Source organism: Protopterus annectens, chromosome 8.part0 (assembly GCF_019279795.1).
Source record: "Protopterus annectens isolate FY-2018-M chromosome 8.part0, PAN1.0, whole genome shotgun sequence".
NCBI lineage: Eukaryota > Metazoa > Chordata > Ceratodontiformes > Protopteridae > Protopterus > Protopterus annectens.
This window is the reverse complement of record NC_056741.1, coordinates 141145479-141170597: the sequence shown is the minus strand read 5'-3', so window position 1 is coordinate 141170597 and position 25119 is coordinate 141145479. Positions and strand designations below refer to the sequence as shown.

Here is a 25119-nt window from a genome sequence, read left to right as displayed (position 1 = left end):
ACTGACTCTACTCCAGAGCTCTTTCCTTACTAGGAGGAAGAGTATTTGAGTTGCATGTTGGCTGCTCTTGTATATAATCATCTGACTGTTTCTCTTGCTGAACCATGTGTTGGCCACCATCAAACCATTTGCCTAATAGACGCCAGAATGGCCTCTCCTTCTTTATTTCTATTGCCTCATGTATGTGGACTTGGGCAGTCCTAATACCCTGTTTTGTCTGTCCCTATATATGCATTCAGGCCCCGATTAACAACACCAACTCATGTTGTCTTGCTTTACATAGAAGGTCCTGTAACTTTTGCCTGAATGCACCCCTGTTCTCACTGTCACAAACTTGCTGTGGGGCATAAGCTGAGATTATGAATACTATCCTAGCCTTACATTAAAGTCTGATTTCCATGAGTCTGTCACTAACTCTGGTAACATCCTTCACTGTCTTCTGAAGCCTGTTCCTGACCAAAATTACCAACCCATTTCTAGTCTTTCCTTCTTCTGGGTAGAAGGTTCACGGTCTTAAACCAAGTTTTGTTGCACTGTCTTTCCATCTAGTCTCCTGGATATAGAGGATGCCCAGCCTCCTTCTTACTATCATGTCATTCACTTCCAAATTCTGTCCTGTCAGTGAACCTATACTGAATATAGCAATCCTATGTTTGGCAGGATGATAGGTTTCAGTCCATCTTTTGCTCATCAGAGCTATCTAAGGTAACCCAAGCTGGGCAACTGGATACTAGCCAGACAGTAGCTTATTGACACTGGTTTGCTAGGCTTTATGGTGGACACACACTGGCTAATTGGGGCTCATAGAAGCAGCATTAGTATGGGTCCCTGGCATAGGTTTGAGTACACTAGGTTCTGAAACCACTTATCACTGGCAGATACCCTTGCCCATTTTTGGAGACATTAGTCAACATTACCAAATCACCTAGAGACAATTTTTACACTGTTGAGTGTCAAGCCCTGATGTGGTGCATAGTGTGTGATCTGTGTTTTCCTGTTTAGCGGTTACTGTGCACCACAGATGATGCCAAAAGGAGTTTTTCTATATAACTCTTCCCCCAGTAGTCACAATATAGATTATGTGCTGCTTTCCACAACTCCTTTCTTGGCTGTGTTTGAGATGGAAACACTCAACATGTTTTTGGGAGATAAGAGAAACCTCAAAGAGACATAGGGAAAACAACAAACCCCATACAGGCAATGGAAAATCTTAGTAACTCCTTGAATTAATTTCCCTCTGTCATCAACTGTTTGAGAACCTAAGAAGCAGCAGAGCTAAACAAAACATTGTGGTTTAAAGTAGAGTGTAAATTCTTAGACTTTACCTCATCAGAGAACTTTTGAGTACATACCCAGGCATATCTTCTGAAAATAGTGACAGTAGTGGACCTAAACACAGTATCTGCACAATCATACACACGCTTCAAAGCATGTTTAGACACTTGAGACACGTTAGAAATTGTAGGATTCAGACAGGACCTACCTTCTGAGAAAATGTGGTAGAACAATCCCCCAAGCTGTCAACACCTGACAGAATAGACGGTAAGAAGGAAATTCTCTAATGAAATTTGTCTAATACCTTACATTCTTGTCCACAGGGGAACAGTTGATATTAATAAGTGTTCTGCCTTTTTTGGGGGAAGTGAAGGTTGAGGGTCAGGGTTATTGCAAGCACCATTTAAGACATCCTCCATAATAGGAAGAATGAGTGCAGCATGAGGTAATTCCACTTGTAGCATATCGTAACATATCCTTGATTTAGGGGGTAACATCCACTTGTTCCCACAAAAATCCATCTTTCATCCTGGACCTGGTTTTTGAAAAGGAAAATCTCCTCTAATAGAGTTGGAAAGGATAAAGCTTTCTCTGAATCAGAGTTCTGGGCTTGATAATCAGACAAATAAAAAGCCCTGTCTGTCTATGTCGGAATCCTCTGACATATCTTCCTTGGGAATATATTGAACTAGATAGTCTTCTGCCATGGATTTCTGCTGTCTTGGATAGAAGGTCTGAAATAAACACCTAGCTAAGGTAAGTAAATCATCCTTTTGTACAGACAATATGTCTCTGGCTGCACAATGCCTAACCTTTTGCTTCTTTTTCTTTTTTAGGGATATTCATGAAAGGATATGGACTAAAAGGTAGCACTTTATCCCAGGAAAGAGGTCTGTTTACCCAGTCACTCCAGAGAAACTCCCAGACCCAAAGAAGATGGTTCTCCCATGACCAGACTAGACAATGGAACAGTCACAGAGTACATGGCAAACCCTTAATCCATGGTAGAGGAAAGAACTACACCGGAAGAAGATCGAGAGACCAGTGAGTGGTCTGAGGAACAAAAACTGGCCACTGCAGAGTCACTTGCTAGTGGCTGAGAAATTGTCTGTGCCTGTGGTTTAGGTAACAGCTCCTGTTCTGTTTTTTTTTTTCTTTTTAGGTACAATGGGATAAGAAACAGCAGGACCAGTGTTAAGAATCCATACTGCAACCAAGGAAAGAGCCTTATTGCTGGTAAGCACTGTTGGGAAGAGTCACTTAGAAAGTAAGCTGACAGGCAAGTGTTCACAAAGCAGCATACACACTTATACTTCCTCACACAGTACCTCAAAATTCAAAAGTAAAAACAATATACAAAAATCTCTGTCAGAATTCGTAAGCCCCTCTCACATAAAGTGCAGTGAAAATAAGAACTGAAGGTAAGTTGTCATGAAGTGTACACCAACACCAAATAGCCCTGAAATATAATTCTTGATGTTTATATATAACACCTTCAAGCACAATGTCTCATACAGTAAAATAATGAAGACAAGTTATCATGGTGAAGTGTACATAAGCACCAAAACACTCAAACATCATTTGAAGTACATAAAAACACTTCCCACTCTTTGATGGAAAACTTCACTTTGGAGCACAACAAGCATTTTTTCATCCTATCCTTCTTTTCTGGGCTATTTTAATGCATTAAAATAACTACAGGTGCTTCTTATAACATTTTAATATGTTTTTCCTCAAAATGGCCAACATGGGGCCTGACATATTACTATGAACTTGTTTTAGTGCTTTCTTGTTTACTTCACATAATCCATTTTGAGTCCCTTTTATGTAACTTATGCTAGACATAAAGAAGTGATAATGTTTTCCTAATTCACAAAGACCACTAAGATGCAGTGACAAAATTTGGAGTCACAGCCATCTTACACACTTTTCGTAGCAGACATGCTTGCATTTCACTCCTGAATGACCATCACATATATAGGTTTATAGATTAGTACTAGGCTATTTGCCCTTGTGGGTTATTTTAAGCCTAGCCAATTACCCCATGTGAGAATCAAACCCTGCACCTTGTGTTTATAAGGTAAACATCTTAACCGTTATGCCAACCTCCCTCTCTCAGAGCTTATTTCAAGCCATTCAGAACAATTTTATGGGTCTAACAAAAGAATGTAGCTAAATTCCAGGCTTTTGTAAGGTTTGCCAAGTTGTAGTTATGAGCACTGACAGTCCCCACACTCTTCCTGAGGTACCAAAGCTAGCATTACAGTCTAAGAGCTGTTACAATTTCAAAGGACATCTGCTACTCACTAGTGTCCTCAGCAGCAGAAATATTTTTACTTTATTCTGAATGTTGGGAAAATGTGCTTAATATCCTTGCTCCTTTTGCTCAAAAATATTTTACAAGAACATTCAGAAAAGTAAAAATATCTGTCATTGAATCTGTGTTAGATGCCTTCATGCATTACATTTTTCCACTTCTGTTGCATTGCTAACCCTTGACTTATATTACATCATGCTGACCCCTTCATCAAAACTATAGTCTTTGAGCATGACATCAGTAGCTGTGTGTGCAAGTCTAACACTTCCAATTAAACTGTTGCAGGTATAGAAAATACCATTTATAAGTTGTTCAGTATACAAAATAAACAGTCATTAGGGTTGCAATCTTTTACATGCCCAAAGCAGGAAAATCTTACTGAAATTTGAGATTATGCAGACAAATCATGCCGCTATCGATTGAAAAATAGTTTCTCTTATTACCAAGTTAAAGTCTTTGTGATGTGTAGTGTTGGCTGTTTATACTACTTTATATGATATTAAAATACATTAAATATAGTGTCAGAGATTTCCATGACATTTAGAGAAATCAGAAAATATTTTTCTTCTAAAATATCAACAAATTTATTATTTTTCATGTTGCCCCCAACAGCAAAACTGCCCTAATCAGAATGGCTCTGAAGAAAGAGAGAGACAGGTGGCAACTGGTTGCACTAATACTGTTTCACTTCATTTCTACAATAAAGACAGTGGGAAAAAATCCATAGCTCTTTGTCTTTTTATAGCAGCTGCTTAGCTCTTGACATCAGCATGGCTAATTGCCTATTTAAGATTTACAGGTAAAACAAGTTATGTACTCACCATAATAATGGATCTGACTCACATCTGATGCATGCCTTTTCTCAGAGACTTTGAGTCAAGAGCTATGCCTTCTCTCCTCATAATACTTTGCTCATCCGTCTGCCTCAGATCAAGTTTGCCTCTCACACTGGTCTTAAAACATGCAAGAACAACTCCAGGAACTTATAAAAGGACCTGAAGGGTGACTCCAGAAGGCCCAGCCACCCAATCACATGGAAGGCAGGCCACTATCAAGAGGATATGATGGTGGGAATTTTAAGCTGCATGGAAACAGACAACATAGATCTATCATTATAGTTAGTACAGAACTTTCATATCCTTGGTCACTCTCCCTTGGGGGAAACAAGGGTGTTAAAATTCCTTCACTTCGTGTTGCACAGGGTGGCAAACAAGTCACTTCAAGGGGTGCCCCATTGTCTGAAAATCAGAGCTGCTACTTTTGGATTCAGGGAAGTGGGATGTTCCTGCTGAAACTGTTCTCCAAGATGATGGACTTCCTTGGGATGTGCATTGCGATCCGAAACCATTGAGAGGAGATCACCCAGTGCCACACCCTTATGAGTTTATGACAAAGAGTTCCAATCTGCTTGTTTAGGTACCAAGCCACAACCTATTGTCCATTTAAACAGAGATCACACCCTTGGGAAGGAGGCCCTGAAAGGCCTACAACACTAGGAGGACCTCTTTCATCTCCAAGAAACTGTGTAGACTGGCCTCAGAAAATTATCACATTCCTTGAACCGTCTTCCTTTCAAAATGTCCCACCACACCCCAGCAGAGGGGTACTGTTGTGACCATGGTGTGAGGTTGGGGAAGAAAGAAAGGTCATCCAGAAGTGATAAAAGGGGATTCCAACCAACATCTGATCTGTGACTGACGACTGTTTTTATGGCAACTGGGAAATTCATGGGATGTGTCAAGTATGTCTACTACAATATCCTCATATGGTACCTGGCTAAAGGCACCAGGCAAATTGATACTGGCACAAGAGCCTCAGAATCATGGGTGTCAGGGATTTGTGGGAGAGGAGCAGACAAGACACTTTTACTCAAAAAGACCTTAACCTGTAGACTGGAAGTTTTGCTGTCTGAGAAACCATATCAAAATAGAAGCCTATGAACTCCAACACCTGAATGGGATCTAAACTGGACTTTTCACAGTTCACCTTGATGCCTTAGGACAGACCCAATTGGAATAAGGAGTCCTGAGCTTTGACTAGAAACACGCTCCTGGAGGTGGTATGGAGCCAATTGTTTAGGTAAAGGTAGACCTGGAACCCCTACAGCCTGAGCCAGACTACCATGACTACCATGTACTTGTTGAACACCTGGGGGGCAGTGATGAGACCAACGGGCAGAGCTCAGAACTTTTAATGGTCATCTTCCAGCCAAAAGTGCAGAATTTTCCTGGACTGTCTTGTAATTTTTATATGATGACAGGCATCCTTGAGATCTATCAAGCACATACAGTCATTTTTCCTCAACAGATATAGAATGGACTGCAGTGTGACCATTCAGAACTAGTCTATTTGACATAATGGCTTAGCTTGCTTAAATACAAAATTAATCTTGGGTCCTTGTTCTTCTTTGTCACCAAAATGAATCTGGAATAGACCCTGGACCCTCTTTGGTCTGGTGGGATCGCATCGATGACTCACTGGAAAACAGTTTTTGAATCTGGACTGCTGCTTCTCTTTTCTGATAGGGTGGAACATCTGGGAGGGATTTCCTTGACACTCTCAGTGCAAACAAAAATGAAACTGTCTAACCTCTGGATGCCACTTTCAATACTCATGTTCCCAAGGTGATGGCCTCCAAAGCTTTTGAGTAGAGAGTTAAGCGACCCCCAAATGCCTAAAGACCATAGCAGCTGGACAACCCTTCAAGTATGCTGAAAAGGCCTCCAGGAGAATGCTCCTCAGAAGCCTTGATTCTGCAGACCCCATGACACATAAACGGTGTCCATTATGGTTGCCCTTCCCTGGTGCAAGGGGAGCCTTCACCAGGAGTGTCTTGGAAAAGTTGCAGTGACTTGCAAAACATGAGATGGCTGCCCCCCCCCCTTTGAGTCTTATAAAGGATCTCTGGGGGGTGGCAAAGCAGACTCTGATGGCAGAGTCCTGATCACTCCTAATTAATGTGTCCTTGACCTTCTGGACCAAAAAGGGAAGAACCAAATGGGGTATTGACAAAGTATGCCTTAAAGCAGTCCATAAAATTGTACAACCACACCCACACACGTTGCACATGGGAATGCTGGTGTCTGCTGTATGAGCCGTGCCTCTGGCTGCCTTGGAGAGCAGATACATAGACACATTAGTAATAGATTGCATGGTAGACAACTGTGTCTCTGGGGACCGTTGTGTCTTTGCTACATTTGACACTTCTGACACTAGGACCTGATAAAGTCTTGTCAAATCACCTAAATAGTTTGGGATTCTCAAACATGAGGCAAAGGCATACTTTCCTAAATGGCCTAAAGCCCTGGACTCCTGTTCCAAAATGTTCTTTTTTGGTGGTTGCTGCCACCATAATCATATCAACTGTGGGCTCCTTACTCCAATATATTTGATCCATTAGAAGTTCTAAGATCTAATCAGATTTCTTTGGGATTGGTTTCACAACATCTGATTTTCTCTTTACCTTCAATGAGACCCCAGATTGATAAGCATGTTGTAAGGGGGGAAACACCTAGTACATGGATGAGCCCATACCACATGCCTCCAAAAACTTTAACTCTTCTGGGGAGGGGGCTTCAAAGGTTCAGCCTCCCTGTGTTGGTGCAGTAACTTTAGGAGATCACCAAAAGAGGTGTTGCCACAGGGAGACTTGGGAAACCCTCTCCATCATCAAGGTCAACGCCCTTAGTGAGAGATAATCCAGGGGGGCCTAAAAGAGGTGGAAAACCCTGATGGCAGGGACACCTGGAAGAATAGAGGTGTGGACTGCCCCAGAGCCAGCTGAAGGACATTGCAGGCCCAGATATCCAAGATATTGAGGATTAGCAGATGCTGCAGACCACTCCTCCTCTGATCTAGAGAAAATCCTCTCTACGGTATCAAAAGCAGCAGCTGAGGCAAGACCCTCACAGCTGACACTCCTCGGAACTGAAGACCCAAATGAGAAGGGAGTCTCTATGCCCAACCCAACTTGTTCCAATGCTGAGATCAGAGTTGAGCTGTAGAGTGCCAAAGCTCTGAAAGGGAGAAAGTCAGATCCAATCCTCAGATCCTGAAACTTGGAGAGTCAAACCTGACCTTGGGACTATGGCCCCAAACTCTCAGCTGCAAGGTGCTCCTAGATCTGTTGCTGCCAGAGTCAAGAAGGCCAAGGAAGGGGTCAGTGTCTGAAGAGGGTAAGTTGTCAGAACTGACCTTGATGAAGGCAAAGTTACCGGATCCATAAATTCCAGAGCCAAATGGCCCAGGGAAGGAATAGTAAAGTCTGGAGCTGTACCATCTGGCGCTGGTGCCAAGGTGACAGGAAAGAGCTCTAGCTGTGTCTGAGCCTGCAAGAAGAATAGCATCAGATACACCAAATACAAAGACATCTGACTCTCCACAGACTGGATCGACTAAGCAGATGAGGCCACTAAAAAAGGCTTCACACTTCTAGTGGCACAAGCATCTAATGACTAGATTTCAACAGGAGACGCTCAGATCCTGGGAGGAGATGAGAAGACTCAGGCAAGAATTCCCTCAGAGTGACAGGAGACAAGGGGGAATGTAGCCTGCCTGAACCAGCCCCAGCTTTTGTTAAAAAGTGGATGGGGATACTAAGAGTAGGGGATACTGATTTTCTCAATGCTCGTACTGTAGGTGATCAGACCCATGAGAACAGGGCTAACCTTGACAACAAGGCAGCTGGAGGAGCTGAACATCAGTTGATCTTTGGGTCCAGTTAGTCAGAAGGTCTGGTAGCTGCTTGCTTGAGGTCTGCTCTATCCTTACCTTGAGCTTTTGGGTCCTTTTCTCAGTCCCAACCCCAGTCACCCTTGTTGAGCTTCTTCCTAGGTGATGGGTACAGGGAAGAAGTAGGAGTCACTGTTGGGGGCAGGAAGCTCTTCAATATCAATTTTACTGTGAGTTCATTAAGCACCCAAGCCCTGAACTCAACAAAAAATGCAACACTTGGCATCAAAGTGTGATCCACCAAGGCAGTGGAAGCACCAACCATGTGCATCAAAAAAATGCATCTTGTGGCCACAAGCTGCACACTTCTTGAACCCTTTATATTTATCTTTTTCCCTGTACATCACAAAGAAAGCTGGGGAAGGAAAACAAATTGCACAACAAACACACAACAGTATCAAAAAGACAAAAAACACTACTACTATCTACCTAGCTACCTATCTAACTAGCAGTCTAAATAGAAAAACACAGACAACACCAACAATTTTAAAGAAATCCAGTTCACATTTTTAAGACAGGAACCAGGGTAGGAACACCACAAGGAATAAAGTAACCTAAATATACTACAAGAATACAAACTAGCCTAACAGCCTAACTATACAAGCAACTACTACACCTAAATACCAGACAAAAACACTTTAAGAGTAGAGGAAAAGTACAAACTCAGCCTATGAATAAAGAATACACATATGGAGCTTGTCAGTCATGCTGCAATCTCTGAAAGTGGCAAACAAGATGTCAGGTAGATGGGGGAGCAGTGTATTACAGGTTGAGGAGGCAGAGATCTAGCATCAACATCTTTGATAGAAGGCCAATATTGGATCTGAGTCAGAATTGATAACTTACAGTTTGAACCAGATGGAAAAGACAACATCAGATCTACAGATTTGTCTGTGTCAGCATTATGTCATGGAGTTGGAGACAAATTTCTCTGTGAAGTATGTGAGATATTAAGCTTTAAAAAATGGATGGACTTTCCCTTCCTTTGATTCAAAGGCAAATAAAGTCAATTTGTGTATGTAACCTTATGATACCAGTAGATGTAGAAGTTATCATTGCTGCAGTAGCCCTAGCTATGCATCTAAACCTTCAGGCAGCTCGAGCTGAGCTGATTTGACTAAAGATATGAGTTTGGGTGCCAAGACCTTCAGAAATGTCATGACAACAAAGAGAGGGAGGCTGAGCCCTAAAAGGATAATGCTAGGAGCAACAAAAAAATCAATGACCACACCCTGGCAAGGGGGATGGAGGGAGGTAGCAGCTACTGCAGTAGTGATCATTCAAACATCTACTGTTATGGTGAGTTTACATGCACAGTTGTACAATGTTCATCTTATTGATCACTACTGCAGTAGCCTTAGCTATAAGAGATCGATTACCCTAGCTTACTATATTTGGGAGGTGGAAGGAAAAAAGTCCTGGAGTTTCTGAGAACAGTCAAAGCAAAGCCTGATCTAGACCTAGAGAAGGAATTAAGCTGTAAAAGTATGTGCAGAGGACCAAGTTGCAGCCTTTTTAGAATTTTTCTAGAATGCAACCCTTTCCTAAAAGCCATAGATGAAGCCAAGGCCCTGGTAGGGTGGGCCTTACTCTCCATATAATAGTTTTGTTGTGTTGAGCATAACAAAAGGTTTTTAGATAAGTTGTCCCTTTTTCTTGCATTTGCAAGAAATGAACAGTTGATCCAAAGATCTGAGAGATTTAGTTCTGTCAAGAGAGTATCTGAGTTTCCTGTGGACATCCAAGGTATGGAGTATCCTTTCTTCCTCACTTTTAGTTTCAGGAAAGAATATGGGGAGATGGATAGTTTGGTTTAAAGTCAACTCAGATACCACTTTAGCTACAAAAGAAGGATTAGTTCTTAAAGAGACCCTGTCTCTGTGAAAAATGAGATATGGCTGACTCACCATAACAGCTTGCAACTCAGGTACCTTTTTGCAGAGGTCAGAGCAATCAGTAAAACTGTTTTCCATATTAAGAACCTCAAGGTCAGTCGGGTTAGCTGGTTCAAATGGAGCAAGTGATAGCTCCTATAACACAAAATTAAGATCTCAAGGAGGTGACACCGGTTTTCTTGAAGGCCTCTTATGCAAATCCCCTTTCATAGGTTCATAGGTTGATACTAGGCTATCGACCCTAGGGCCTGTACAAGCCTAGCCATAACAATTCCCTGGCTATTTCTTCCTTTAATATTTACTGCCCTGGACCCCTGTCTAGCAGAGTGACTGACGAGATCCCCAGGATAAAATTCCTATCTCCCATCCATTTGTCAAGGTTCCTTTTGAAGAGGGCCAAGGAGGTGCTTTGCTTGATATGCATGGGCAGTCTATTCCAGAGTATGGAGAGTCTCTGGATCAGGAACCTATCCATCCAGCATGTTTTGTTCATTGTGATGACAAGGTTTAGGTCCCTGGAGCATGTGGCTCTGATGGATTGGGATTTCTTTAAGTGTAGCATGTCCAACAGCTCTGGGTTTGACATGGCCTTGTATGTTAAGCAGAGATCGCCTCTGAGTAGATGGTATGTGACAGAATATAGCTGGAGTTTTTTTAGTCAGTCAGCATAGGGCATCTGTTTACGGCCTGTGATTCTTTTAGTGAGGTGTTTCTGCGACCTTTCCAGTTGATGCAGATGTCTTGTGAGGTACATACCAAATGTGGCGTTGTACTCTATGATGGTTCTAATGAGGAATGAGTACAGTGGGATAATGACCTCCTTTTTTCTGGATGAAAAGCCCTTAGTGATGAGGTGTGCCACACAGAATGATTTCCTGACTGTTGTGGTGATGTGGTTATCGAAGGTGAGACCACTGTTCACCTGTGTTCCTGAGTCTCTTATTACACTTTCGGTGTTTAGTGTACTGCCACCTATGTGGTAATTATTAATTATGTGGTATGGGTACATGTTTTTTCCCAAAGGGGATAACTATACACTTTTTGACATTGAGCTTGAGCCCATGGCTCTGGCACCAAGCATCTGTTTCTATAAGGCCCTTTTGTAGAATATCCACATAATTTGAGGATTCAATAATGGCTCCCAGTTTGCAGTCATCTGTGAACTTTGTTACCCAGAGTCCCTTAGTGTTGGCCTGTACTTCAGAGAAGTAGATGTCAAATAAGAGCGGTCCCAGGACTGAACCCTGAGGTACTGCACTTGTCACTTGTCTGGAGCTGGATTTGGAGTCAGCTACTTTTACAGTTTTGACATGAGAATGCATTGAAGGAGGATGATCCATGGGTAGACGTTGAAATTGGAGTAAGGATAGTAACTTATACAGATATTGTAAAACCATAGAACAGCTAACCCTTAATGGGTGCCAGTTATGTTGTTGACATCAACTAGAAAACCTTTTCCTTTAGCTAATATATAATTTTCTAGTCGGAGGCTTTCTTGCCTCTGTTAGTACCTGCTGCATGTTCTCAGTAAACAGGTGCCTATAGGGAATTAAGACTGTATCATCCAGGCTGTCAATTGAAGTTGATTGGTGTCAGGGTATATCAAACACCTCTGTTCTTGAGTGAGTGGATCCAGTCTGTGAGAAAGCTTGTGTCAAATTGCCTGTGCCAGAAGGGAGTGAATGCAATGGATCTTGGGGATTCCCATTGAGTCCTACAGCAAAATCTTGACAGCTTATTGTTCAGGGTGGAGACACATAGGTCTACTTGGAAATTCCCCACAGATAGATCAAATCTTGGAAAGACCCTCCCCCCAATCTAGTTTCCATTCATGAGGGTCTGTCCTCTTCCTGCTCGTCTTGTCTGCCACATGATTTTGCTATGACAGAATGTAGGATACCTGTAGAGAGAGATTGTGCTATGAATCTATATCCCAAACTATAATGGCTAGTCTGCAGGTTCCCAGCTGCTTGTTGACGTGCCACATGACTATGGTATTGTCTGTAACAACTTGAAAAGGGCCTGGCGACCAAAGATGATTCACAGAGTTGAGTGTCTTGATCATGGCAAGCATCTTTTTTATATTTATGTGCTTGAGTTTGTCCTTAGTATCCTACACATCTTGTACTTTTATCCCTCCTGGAATAGTCTCCAAGCAAAGTCAAAGGAGCCTGTGGTAACTGATTGCATTGGATCAGGGAGGAAGAAGGTGAGACCTGGATTTAATGATACCTGTTGTCTCTACCAACTGATTTCTCTTCTGACAAACCCCAACACTGGGATTTGAAAAGACAAGGGATGTTTGTGCTGGGACCAAAGAGACTTCAGATACCACTGTATCCTTCTCATGTGGAGTCTAGTCAGGGGTATCATGACAATGATACAAGCCATGGGATCAAAAATCTTGAGGTATTTCCTCACAGTGACTGAAGTCTGAATGGAAAACACTAGAAATAAGCTAGATATAGACTGATTTTTCCTGTGGAAGAAAAGCTCATTGAATTGCGGTGTCTAGCTGACATCCCAGGAACACAATCCTGCGTGAAGGGGGTAAAAAAAAAAACTTTTGAATTTTCTCTTAGAATTCCAGCTTGTATAAAGAGACAGATTCCTGACACTTTGAAAAAGACTTTGCAAAGATAAGCAAGTTGTATAAATATGGAAAAAATGTGGATACCCTGTAGCCTGCAATGAGGTATAACTGGAGCTAGGCACCTTTTGAATACTGTTGGTGCAGTGGATAGTCCTAATTATAAAGCAGAGAACTGATACTATGATCCAGATAAACATAACCTTAAGAAGTACCTGAAGTTTGGATGAACAGGGATGTGATAATAAGCATCTTTTGAATCTAGCATTACCAGGAACCTTGAAGGAGGAAGAAGAGGAAACGGGTTGTGAAGTGACAAATTTAGGTAAGAAAGATCCAAAACTGGTCTCCAAGTATTTTCTTTCTTTGGCACTAAAACATAATTGAATAAGAACCTTTCCCCATGTGGGAAGGAGGAATGGTGCTATCATTCCATGGACAATATATGATTAAAAACAGGTGTAAATAAAAGAGTCTGGTCTGGAGGATTAGGAATTATCCTCATGAAGGAAGAATTTCCTCCTATTGCCGTTGTGACCTTGATGAATGACATTCAGAGCTCATTTCTCTGAAACCATCTGTTGCAAGAAAGAAAATTGGAGATTAAGACTTTCTGGAAGAAAAAAGGGGCTGACAGGGTGGTAGGAGGGGTAATGTCTCTTAAATAGTCATTCTGACTTGTTGGACTAGCCTTACTTTTGGGGATTCCAGAATTCTTTTGGAAACCCCTTGATATTTCTTCTTAAATGTCTGTTCACCTGCATTTTGTTGCAGCTTTGTATTTTGTGTTTTACCAAAACTGGATGTGGCGTTAAATAATCCTTTAGAAAATTTGGAAAATGAGGACTAAAAATCTTAGAGATTCAATGCATCAACTTACTCCTTTCATCACATGTTTTGGTCACCTCTGCAGCAAAGGGACCAAAAGCTAAATCTCTGTTCAAAGCAGAATTTAAAATCTCAGTTTTACCATCATCTGAGAGTTTGAGAAGGCAGCCAGGCAAATCTCCTCAAAACAGTACCAGTGGTCATACTCCTGGAAGAAGTATCAACGGGGTCATATATGTTATGCAAACAATGAGTAGTGACTTATACAACAGAAGAAACAAAATTATTTAAAGCAAATTTCCCCCAAGAAGAACTGCAAACAAAACATTCCTCATACTTTAACAAGTAGTCAGAATAACTTTAACATATAAACCTGACAATTCAAAATGCTGTAATTCAAAATTGCGGAAGCATATGCATTTTCCCATATGCTGTTTGCCTCAAATGGTGAGAAAACATTTGAGACACCATCACCACTAGACAGTCTAGTGATGGCTCTGGTATACCAAGAATAAAAGGGAGGGAGGATGGCCTAATGGTTAAGGTGTTTGCCTTGCAAACACAAGTTGCAGGGTTTGAGTCTCACAAGGGGTAATTGGCTACACTTAAAATAGCTCACAAGGGCAGTTAGCTTAGTACTAACCTATGAACCTATAATTTAGATTGACGAAAAGTCAAAATGTCGAACACTCACGAGTGTAAATGCAGGAAGTCGATATTTATTTTTTGGATCGCAGTACAGTGCAGATTGGAATATTTGCCCTTTCTTCACTGTAGCCCAATCTTGGAGTTGGAATATATATTTGGGGTGTGAATAGCGATTTTGAATTTGTGCATTTATGCGCATGTGAGCGTTTGACATTATGATTTTTCATCTATATAATATAGACCAATAAAAGGCAAAAAAAATTCAAAATATTGTATTCAGCCAATCCTTCATGTTTAATTTGTTTTGTATGTCACTTACTTTGGCCCAAGAGTATAATTCCAGAACTCCAGAAAAACACAATGCCAATGCAAACACAAGTAGGCTATTAATATGCATTGTGGCTTCCGCTGGAGAATCTAGACATCCCTTAATCTGGTAACTATCAGACAGACAACAGTAATGCCTCACCTCTTTCCAAGTCTTGTGAGTCATTACTCTTGAACACATGTGACTGAAGATAAAGTGTGGTGAAATCTACCATTCCAAAGGAATTCATAGATGGTACATATTAGAAAGGATATTGTATTTTTGGTTGGAGAGCTAAAAAAGAACTCAAATAAGAAACAGTATATATGACTTGTCACCTAGATGATCAATTTCAACAATTGGCTTAAGTATTGGTGTCATTCAAAGGGGATCCAATGCCTGTCAGCCTGGGATGACATGCTCGACAAGCCACAATGCTTCGCTAGGGACGGCTTGCACCTGTCACCCCTGGGCTTTCGGATATTGTCGAAGGCTCTTGCTACCCCCATAGTGCCTTTTTCATGCAAGGCTCAAAAGACAAACCCACCTCCATAGATATCACAAGGGATAAGAAACTAAGAGTAATGCTACTCAACTCCAGAAGTCTAAACCTCAAGATGCACGACTTAAACTCTCATTAGCATGGAGAACATTGATATCTGTGCAGTAACAGAAACCTGACTCAAGGCTCGAGACCAGTGACCCAACCTTTTCCCAAACTATAATGGCTAGTCTGCAGGTTCCCAGCTGCTTGTTGACGTGCCACATGACTATGGTATTGTCTGTAACAACTTGAAAAGGGCCTGGCGACCAAAGATGATTCACAGAGTTGAGTGTCTTGATCATGGCAAGCATCTTTTTTATATTTATGTGCTTGAGTTTGTCCTTAGTATCCTACACATCTTGTACTTTTATCCCTCCTGGAATAGTCTCCAAGCAAAGTCAAAGGAGCCTGTGGTAACTGATTGCATTGGATCAGGGAGGAAGAAGGTGAGACCTGGATTTAATGATACCTGTTGTCTCTACCAAGTGATTTCTCTTCTGACAAACCCCAACACTGGGATTTGAAAAGACAAGGGATGTTTGTGCTGGGACCAAAGAGACTTCAGATACCACTGTTTCCTTCTCATGTGGAGTCTAGTCAGGGGTATCATGACAATGATACAAGCCATGGGATCAAAAATCTTGAGGTATTTCCTCACAGTGACTGAAGTCTGAATGGAAAACACTAGAAATAAGCTAGATATAGACTGATTTTTCCTGTGGAAGAAAAGCTCATTGAATTGCGGTGTCTAGCTGACATCCCAGGAACACAATCCTGCGTGAAGAGGGTAAAAAAAAAAACTTTTGAATTTTCTCTTAGAATTCCAGCTTGTATAAAGAGACAGATTCCTGACACTTTGAAAAAGACTTTGCAAAGATAAGCAAGTTGTATAAATATGGAAAAAATGTGGATACCCTGTAGCCTGCAATGAGGTATAACTGGAGCTAGGCACCTTTTGAATACTGTTGGTGCAGTGGATAGTCCTAATTATAAAGCAGAGAACTGATAATATGATCCAGATAAACAGAACCTTAAGAAGTACCTGAAGTTTGGATGAACAGGGATGTGATAATAAGCATCTTTTGAATCTAGCATTACCAGGAACCTTGAAGGAGGAAGAAGAGGAAACGGGTTGTGAAGTGACAAATTTAGGTAAGAAAGATCCAAAACTGGTCTCCAAGTATTTTCTTTCTTTGGCACTAAAACATAATTGAATAAGAACCTTTCCCCATGTGGGAAGGAGGAATGGTGCTATCATTCCATGGACAATATATGATTAAAAACAGGTGTAAATAAAAGAGTCTGGTCTGGAGGATTAGGAATTATCCCCTGCGAAGGAAGAATTTCCTCCTATTGCCGTTGTGACCTTGATGAATGACATTCAGAGCTCATTTCTCTGAAACCATCTGTTGCAAGAAAGAAAATTGGAGATTAAGACTTTCTGGAAGAAAAAAGGGGCTGACAGGGTGGTAGGAGGGGTAATGTCTCTTAAATAGTCATTCTGACTTGTTGGACTAGCCTTACTTTTGGGGGATTCCAGAATTCTTTTTGGAAACCCCTTGATATTTCTTCTTAAATGTCTGTTCACCTGCATTTTGTTGCAGCTTTGTATTTTGTGTTTTACCAAAACTGGATGTGGCGTTAAATAATCCTTTAGAAAATTTGGAAAATGAGGACTAAAAATCTTAGAGATTCAATGCATCAACTTACTCCTTTCATCACATGTTTTGGTCACCTCTGCAGCAAAGGGACCAAAAGCTAAATCTCTGTTCAAAGCAGAATTTAAAATCTCAGTTTTACCATCATCTGGAGAGTTTGAGAAGGCAGCCAGGCAAATCTCCTCAAAACAGTACCAGTGGTCATACTCCTGGAAGAAGTATCAACGGGGTCATATATGTTATGCAAACAATGAGTAGTGACTTATACAACAGAAGAAACAAAATTATTTAAAGCAAATTTCCCCCAAGAAGAACTGCAAACAAAACATTCCTCATACTTTAACAAGTAGTCAGAATAACTTTAACATATAAACCTGACAATTCAAAATGCTGTAATTCAAAATTGCGGAAGCATATGCATTTTCCCATATGCTGTTTGCCTCAAATGGTGAGAAAACATTTGAGACACCATCACCACTAGACAGTCTAGTGATGGCTCTGGTATACCAAGAATAAAAGGGAGGGAGGATGGCCTAATGGTTAAGGTGTTTGCCTTGCAAACACAAATTGCAGGGTTTGAGTCTCACAAGGGGTAATTGGCTAGGCTTAAAATAGCTCACAAGGGCAGTTAGCTTAGTACTAACCTATGAACCTATAATTTAGATTGACGAAAAGTCAAAATGTCGAACACTCACGAGTGTAAATGCAGGAAGTCGATGTTTATTTTTTGGATCGCAGTACAGTGCAGATTGGAATATTTGCCCTTTCCTCACTGTAGCCCAATCTTGGAGTTGGAATATATATTTGGGGGGGGGGTGTGAATAGCGATTTTGAATTTCTGCATTTATGCTCATGTGAGCGTTTGACATTATGATTTTTCATCTATATAATATAGACCCGAATAAAAGGCAAAAAAAATTCAAAATATTGTATTCAGCCAATCCTTCATGTTTAATTTGTTTTGTATGTCACTTACTTTGGCCCAAGAGTATAATTCCAGAACTCCAGAAAAAAACACAATGCCAATGCAAACACAAGTAGGCTATTAATATGCATTGTGGCTTCCGCTGGAGAATCTAGACATCCCTTAATCTGGTAACTATCAGACAGACAACAGTAATGCCTCACCTCTTTCCAAGTCTTGTGAGTCATTACTCTTGAACACATGTGACTGAAGATAAAGTGTGGTGAAATCTACCATTCCAAAGGAATTCATAGATGGTACATATTAGAAAGGATATTGTATTTTTGGTTGGAGAGCTAAAAAAGAACTCAAATAAGAAACAGTATATATGACTTGTCACCTAGATGATCAATTTCAACAATTGGCTTAAGTATTGGTGTCATTCAAAGGGGATCCAATGCCTGTCAGCCTGGGATGACATGCTCGACAAGCCACAATGCTTCGCTAGGGACGGCTTGCACCTGTCACCCCTGGGCTTTCGGATATTGTCAAAGGCTCTTGCTACCCCCATAGTGCCTTTTTCATGCAAGGCTCAAAAGACAAACCCACCTCCATAGATATCACAAGGGATAAGAAACTAAGAGTAATGCTACTCAACTCCAGAAGTCTAAACCTCAAGATGCACGCACTCGAAACTCTCATTAGCATGGAGAACATTGATATCTGTGCAGTAACAGAAACCTGACTCAAGGCTCCCGAGAGCACCCCAGCACTACCAGGTTATACCTCATACCATGCTTTTCGGCCCCAAAACTTGGACCGAACCACAAAAGGAGGGGGAGTATCAATATTCATCAAAGATACCCACACCTCCAGGTTGGTGGCACAGCACGAAGCATCAGAGACTATCCATGTGCAACTAACAGTGGGTAAAACTGCCTTCAAGTTTATAGCCTGCTACAGACCACCCTCCCAAACCCAGGAACCCCACTCGGCCTTCCTGAGAACACTGGAAAATATGAAGGTCTCTCCAAACACCATTATATTGGGCGACTTCAACTACCCAAACATAGACTGGGAGCATTACTCTAGCTCCAACACCCTAGCCCAAAGGTTCCTAGAATTTATAAACTCAAATGCTATGGAACAACTTGTTACCACTCCCACAAGAGGGGAAAACATACTGGACCTGATCATCACCAACATGGGGACTCTATGCTCCAGACCAGAAGTGTATCCCTCATTGGTAAGATCAGACCATAAACTAATCTCACTGGATATTCACATCCCGACTCCACCCCCTGCCCTGAAAACCACAGTTAAAAACTTCTCTAATGCAAATTTCACACTCCTCAAAACCGAGGTAGAATCCTTCAAAGCCCCCGGGCTTGTGGAAAATATGGCCCAGACCGCAGAATCCTTTATAAATGCATTCTATGAACACCTTCAGGAATGCATGGATCATGCAATCCCAAATAAAACCAAGTCCCAATCCTCCAAAGGCAGACGTCCTGTCTGGTGGACCCCAGCCATAAACAAACTATACAATAGAAGGAGGAAGCTACTACATGATAGAGCAAAATCCCAAAAAGGGAAGGCATCTCTGATCAGTATTAGCAAAAAACTACGGGCACTCATAAAATCGTCTAAGGCCAGCTTCGAGAGAAAAATTGCACAGGACACTCAGGATAATCACAAGGTTTTCTTTAGTTATGTTAGGAACCTTGGTGGGAATTCCCAGATATGCTCAGAATTAGTCCAAAATGACAAAAAATACACCGAACCCACAGACATTGCCAACATCCTACCTGACAGGTTCAGTGCAAACTTCTCCCCCCCCACCAAAAGGGCAAATATCTATCCCAGCAGAGTGCTGCCCCCCTGACATCTCAGATGCTCAGGTAAGAGCTGCCCTCTCCAAAGCAAAAAACACAGCATCAATGGGACCAGACGGTGTCCCGGGCTGCGTCCTACATGAACTCCAAGAAGAGCTAAACCCAAACATAAAACTACTGTTCAATCTCAGCCTTACTACAGGATATGTACCCAAAGAGTGGCGTACAGCAACAGTGGTCCCTCTCCACAAAGGTGGTGCCTCAACGGATCCTGGAAACTATCGCCCCATAAGCCTGACTAGCTTGGTCTGCAAAGCTATGGAAGGGATCATTATGGACCTCATAAATAAAGATATTGGGGACCTACAGACACTGGATCCTACCCAGTTTGGCTTTGTTAAGGGCAGATCCTGCCTCTTAAACCTGGTTGATTTCTTTGAAACAGTCACTAAGGCCATTGACGAGGGGAAGGTGGTCCACACAGCCTACCTGGACCTCGCAAAAGCCTTCGATACAATACCCCACTCGGCATTATAGATAAGCTCACCAGCTTAAATATAAACCCCTATGTCACTAGATGGGTTGCAAACTGGCTCAAGGACAGAACCCACATGGTTAGAATTGCTGGAGCCATGTCAGACTCCAAACCAGTTACAAGTGGCGTCCCACAAGGCTCAGTCCTGGGACCTCTCTTGTTCGGTATATATTTCTCGGAGGTACAGGCCAACACGGAAGGACTGTGGCTGACCAAGTTTGCAGATGACTGCAAACTGGGCGCCATAATCGACACTCCAGCCGACACAAGCATCCTCCAAAAGGGCCTCATAGAAACAGACAACTGGTGCCAGAGCCATGGCCTCAAGCTAAACGCCAAAAAGTGTATAGTCATCCCCTTTGCAAAATCAAAGTGCCCACAAATTACCACATAGGTGGTAATCCATTAAGTACGGAAGAAGTAATTAGGGACCTGGGGACCCAAGTTGATAGCAATCTCTCATTTGACAACCAGGTGGCCAAAGTGGTTAGAAAAACATTTTATATAGCCCACCTAATCATGAAGGGATTCACATCTAGATCAGGGGAGGTCATCGTGCCTCTTTACTCATCCCTCATCAGGCCCATAATTGAGTACAATGCCCCTTTGGGATGTACCTTACCAGACACCTGCAGCAACTGGAAAGACCCCAAAAGTACCTCACCAAGAGGATCAAAGGGCTCAAACAGATGCCATATGCTGCTCGGTTAAAGAAACTCCAGCTCTACTCAGTGGCATACCGCCTGCTCAGAGGCGATCTGTGCCTGACATATAAAGCCATGTCCAACCTGGAATTAATGGACATGCTGCACCTCAGAAAATCCAAATCCCATCGAGCTACGCGCTCGAGAGATTTGAACCTCAGCACTGAAATAAATAGGACATGCTGGAGGGACAGATTCATAACCCAGAGGCTCCCTTCACTCTGGAATAAAATCCCAGTCCAGGTTAGGCAGAGTCCCTCATTGACTCTCTTCAAGAGGAATCTTGATGAGTGGATGGGAGATCGTAGGTTTACCCCGGGTATCACTTCTGTGTCACTGTTAGACAGAGGCACAGTATACTAACCTCGAAAAAGGGCATAGCAAAATTATTTTAAAATGGGTGGCGAAAGCCAAACACACTCTGGCTAGGCTTATAAATGCCCTAGGGCAGATAGCCTAGTATGAACCTATGAACCTGTCAGTTTTTACATGAGGTTATATGCTGTATTGCTTTATTTCTATATTATAAAGACATACACCTGTAGCTGTTCTTAAGAGCTCAACTATCTAGTATAATTTTTAAATAGTGGCAATGACGACTTGTTGCCATCTAGTAACTATTTACTAATTACATAGCTGCTTCAGAATGAGGTAACATATGCCCCTCTAATGCTAACAGCTCTTTACTATACTAAAACTGGTGGAACTCATTAAGTGACTACAGGTATGGAATACACACTCATCTTTGTGATTTGTAATTCAGGTATTGTAGATTTGCTGTGAACAGGTATGTGTACTTTTGTGACTGAATATGAGGACATGCTACCTACAAGGAGAAAGTTTAGCAAACTCTCTCTTCAAGGATCTTAATCCACTGAAGACACAAATAGCTAACACCAAATAAAAGAATCAAACAGGAAAAACAAAGACGGTAAATAAAAAGTAAAGTATCTTACCTTACAGTGATAATGACATTAAAATTAACCACTGATAACGATGTGCAGTTACTAGGATCAGTTTCCACTTGAATGGCAAAGGCAGACACTTTCACTGGAGGTGGAATGTTGTATTTCAAAGTGGTCTGTAAAGTAAATAATGTAAGCAATTACTGGCTGTACTGCAAATAAAAGGGAAAGAAATTTAAAAAAGAGGTGTCCTTAAAACAGCATCTGTGAACGTCACTATAAAATACAATCAGTTTTACCAACTAAATGTATGCAAGAGTTTTCACTTTCATACTTTTCTGAAGTCCGTCAAATCCTGAAAACTTTTTTTTTCTTGCAGCTGTTATCCATTCCTTTTCTACCTAATTATGACTGTCCACTAAACATTAGCTGTATCAGTCCCATCTCTTCTTGGGTTAATTTGATTAGTTGTTCTACAAATATCTCAGAAAAAGAGAATATTATTTATCTGCTGCAGCATGAACTTCTGGTCAACAATATGATAAGTTCCTGAACAGTAGAATTAGTGATAGCACCATTAAAGTACTAAGGAATCCCCAGGGTTTTTAGTAGAATTAGTGATAGCACCATTAAAGTACTAAGGGATCCCCAGGATTTGTTAGTAGAATTAGTGATAGCACCATTAAAGTACTAAAGGATCCCCAGGGTTTGTTAGTAGAATTAGTGATAGCACCATTAAAGTACTAAGGGATCCCCAGGATTTGTTAGTAGAATTAGTGATAGAACCATTAAAGTACTAAAGGGTCCCCAAGGTTTGTTAGTAGAACTAGTGATAGCACCATTAAATTAAAGTACTAAGGGATCCCCAGGGTTTGTTAGTAGAATTAATGATAGCACCATTAAAGTACTAAGGGATCCCCAGGGTTTGTTAGTAGAACTAATGATAGCACCATTAAATTAAAGTACTAAGGGATCCCCAGGGTTTGTTAGTAGAATTAATGATAGCACCATTAAAGTACTAAGGGATCCCCAGGGTTTGTTAGTAGAACTAGTGATAGCACCATTAAAGTACTAAAGGATCACCAGAGTTTGTTAGTAGAACTAGTGATAGCACCATTAAAGTACTAAAGGATCCCCAGGGTTTGTTAGTTGATAGCACCATTAAAGTACTAAAGGATCCCCAGGGTTTGTTAGTATAATTAGTGATAGCACCATTGAAGTACTAAAGGATCCCCAGAGTTTGTTAGTAGAATTAGTGATAGCAGTAGAATTAGTGATAGCACCATTAAAGTACTAATGGATCCCCAGGGTTTGTTACTAGAATTAGTGATAGCACCATTAAAGTACTAAGGGATCCCCAGGGTTTGTTAGTAGAATTAGTGATAGCACCATTAAAGTACTAAAGGATCCCCAGGGTTTGTTAGTATAATTAGTGATAGCACCATTAAAGTACTAAAGGATCCCCAGAGTTTGTTAGTAGAATTATTGATAGCACCATTAAAGTACTAAGGGATCCCCAGGGTTTGTTACTAGAATTAGTGATAGCACCATTAAAGTACTAAGGAATCCCCACAGTTTGTAAGTATAATGGAGATAAACAAAAATACAGGCAAAATGTGTCATTACAATAAAAAACACACTCTTTTAAGGTTTGTTTTTGTATGATTATTAGGAAAGAAAACTGTCTATACATTTTTTGCAGTCTTTTTTCTCCTTGGATTTATCTTGGCAGTCATCCAAGTACCCCATTAATGCTGGGTCTACCAGCCACTCCAATCTATCCACAATCAGTTAATGAATTTGACGCTGTGGCCAGCATGGATCTTAAGGGTATCCTGGGTGTCACTGCTGTCCTACCATCAGCCACGGGGTTCTAATTTTTATCCTACCCAATTTCCTCCAGATGTCTGAGCTATGGCTAATCTCTGGGGATATGCAAAGCACAGACTGCACTGCCCTGCCTCCACATTTCTGCATGGTGCTTTGTCAGCAAGCTGCTCTGCCTCTTTGGCCATGTCCTCTGCAGTTGGCTTCCTAGCCTCCACCTGAAAGCTCCTATTACTTTGTGTACACTGCCCAAATGCTGTCTTCCACTACAATGGGCACATCCATCCCTCATGCTGCTCCATCAGTTTCCTTATCTGCTAATTGAACCCAGGCCACTTGAGCTGTAGTCAGGTCTTTATCTTTCTATGCCATCAGAGTGGCTAAAACTGTTTATTCAGTTGAGGGAAGACTCTATAATAAGAAAAATTTCTAAAGTAGATTTCAGTACAGAGTAAGAATTTGTTCTTAGTAGTGAACTCCTTGAAATGTAAAGTTATCTTGATGACATCTAAAATAGTAAATATAGACATGGATCAGTCTCTATGCAGGCATCAGTCCATATGCTACCAGATGAGTGGTGTACCCCAGGGTTCGGTCTTGGGGCTTCTGTTATGTGGGATTTGCTTTTCTGAGGCACAGGCCAAAACCAGTGGGATATGGCTGACTAGGTTTGCAGACAATTGCAAGCTGGGCACTGTCATCAATTCCCCTAGTGTTGTGGACATCTTCCAAGAGGGTCTCACTCAAACAAATGACTGGTGCCAGAAACATGGCCTCAAGCTGAATACCAAAAAAATGCATCATCGCCCCCTTTGGGGAGAGTGACATCCCCACAGATTATTACATCAATAACAATGTCCTAAGCACGCAATTAGCCATGAGGGATTTGGGCACCAAGGTTGGTAGCAACCTTACTTTTGACCACCATGTTGCTTCCATTGTAATGAAAGCTTTCTACATGGTCCACCTCATAAGTAAGGGTCTCTCATCCAGAGACAATGAGGTCATAACATCCTTGCATTCTTCCCTTATAGGGCCCATTATTGAGTATAACTCCCCTTTCGGCATGTACCTTACAAAGCACATGCAGCAGCTGGAAAGACCACAGAAGTTTCTCACCAGGAGAATCCAGGGCCTCAAACATCAATCATACACAGATAGGCTAAAAGCCCTAACCCTCTACTCAGTTTAATACAGATTCCTCAGAGGTGTCTTCTGTCTGGCATACAAGGCAATCTTGGGCCCCGCCTTGATGGGACTACTGCATATCCACAAGTCAAGCTCCACTCGAATAATCCACATACATGGCCTCAAACTGGTCTGTGATACCAATAGGACTTGTTGGTGGGACAGATTTGTCCCAGAGGCTCCCCCAACTGTAGAATAGACTCCCTCTCCAAGTTACTCAGAGTACCTCTTTACCCCTTTTTAAGCAACACCTGGATAACTGGATGGAAAAATACAACTCAGGGTTCCACTCATGTTTTTGCTGGACAGGGGCATCAGGTGCTGACCTGTCTAAACATGGGCTAAACTCTTGGCTAGGCTTATAAGGGCTTCAGGGCCAATAGGCTAGTAACCTCCTATGATCCTATGGAATGATGACAATCAGTATT

The 25119-nt window shown here is 41.6% G+C and overlaps 1 protein-coding gene across 1 annotated transcript in view; it reads right to left on the bottom strand.

Annotated features, from left to right (window-relative positions):
• Nucleotides 1-25119, bottom strand: part of LOC122808164 (alpha-2-macroglobulin-like) — a 366256-nt gene that overhangs the window by 165405 nt on the left and 175732 nt on the right. The window contains exon 4 of the mRNA XM_044079137.1: nt 21728-21852. Coding sequence (XP_043935072.1) covers nt 21728-21852 — 125 coding nt within the window. The remainder of the gene's footprint in view (nt 1-21727; nt 21853-25119) is intronic.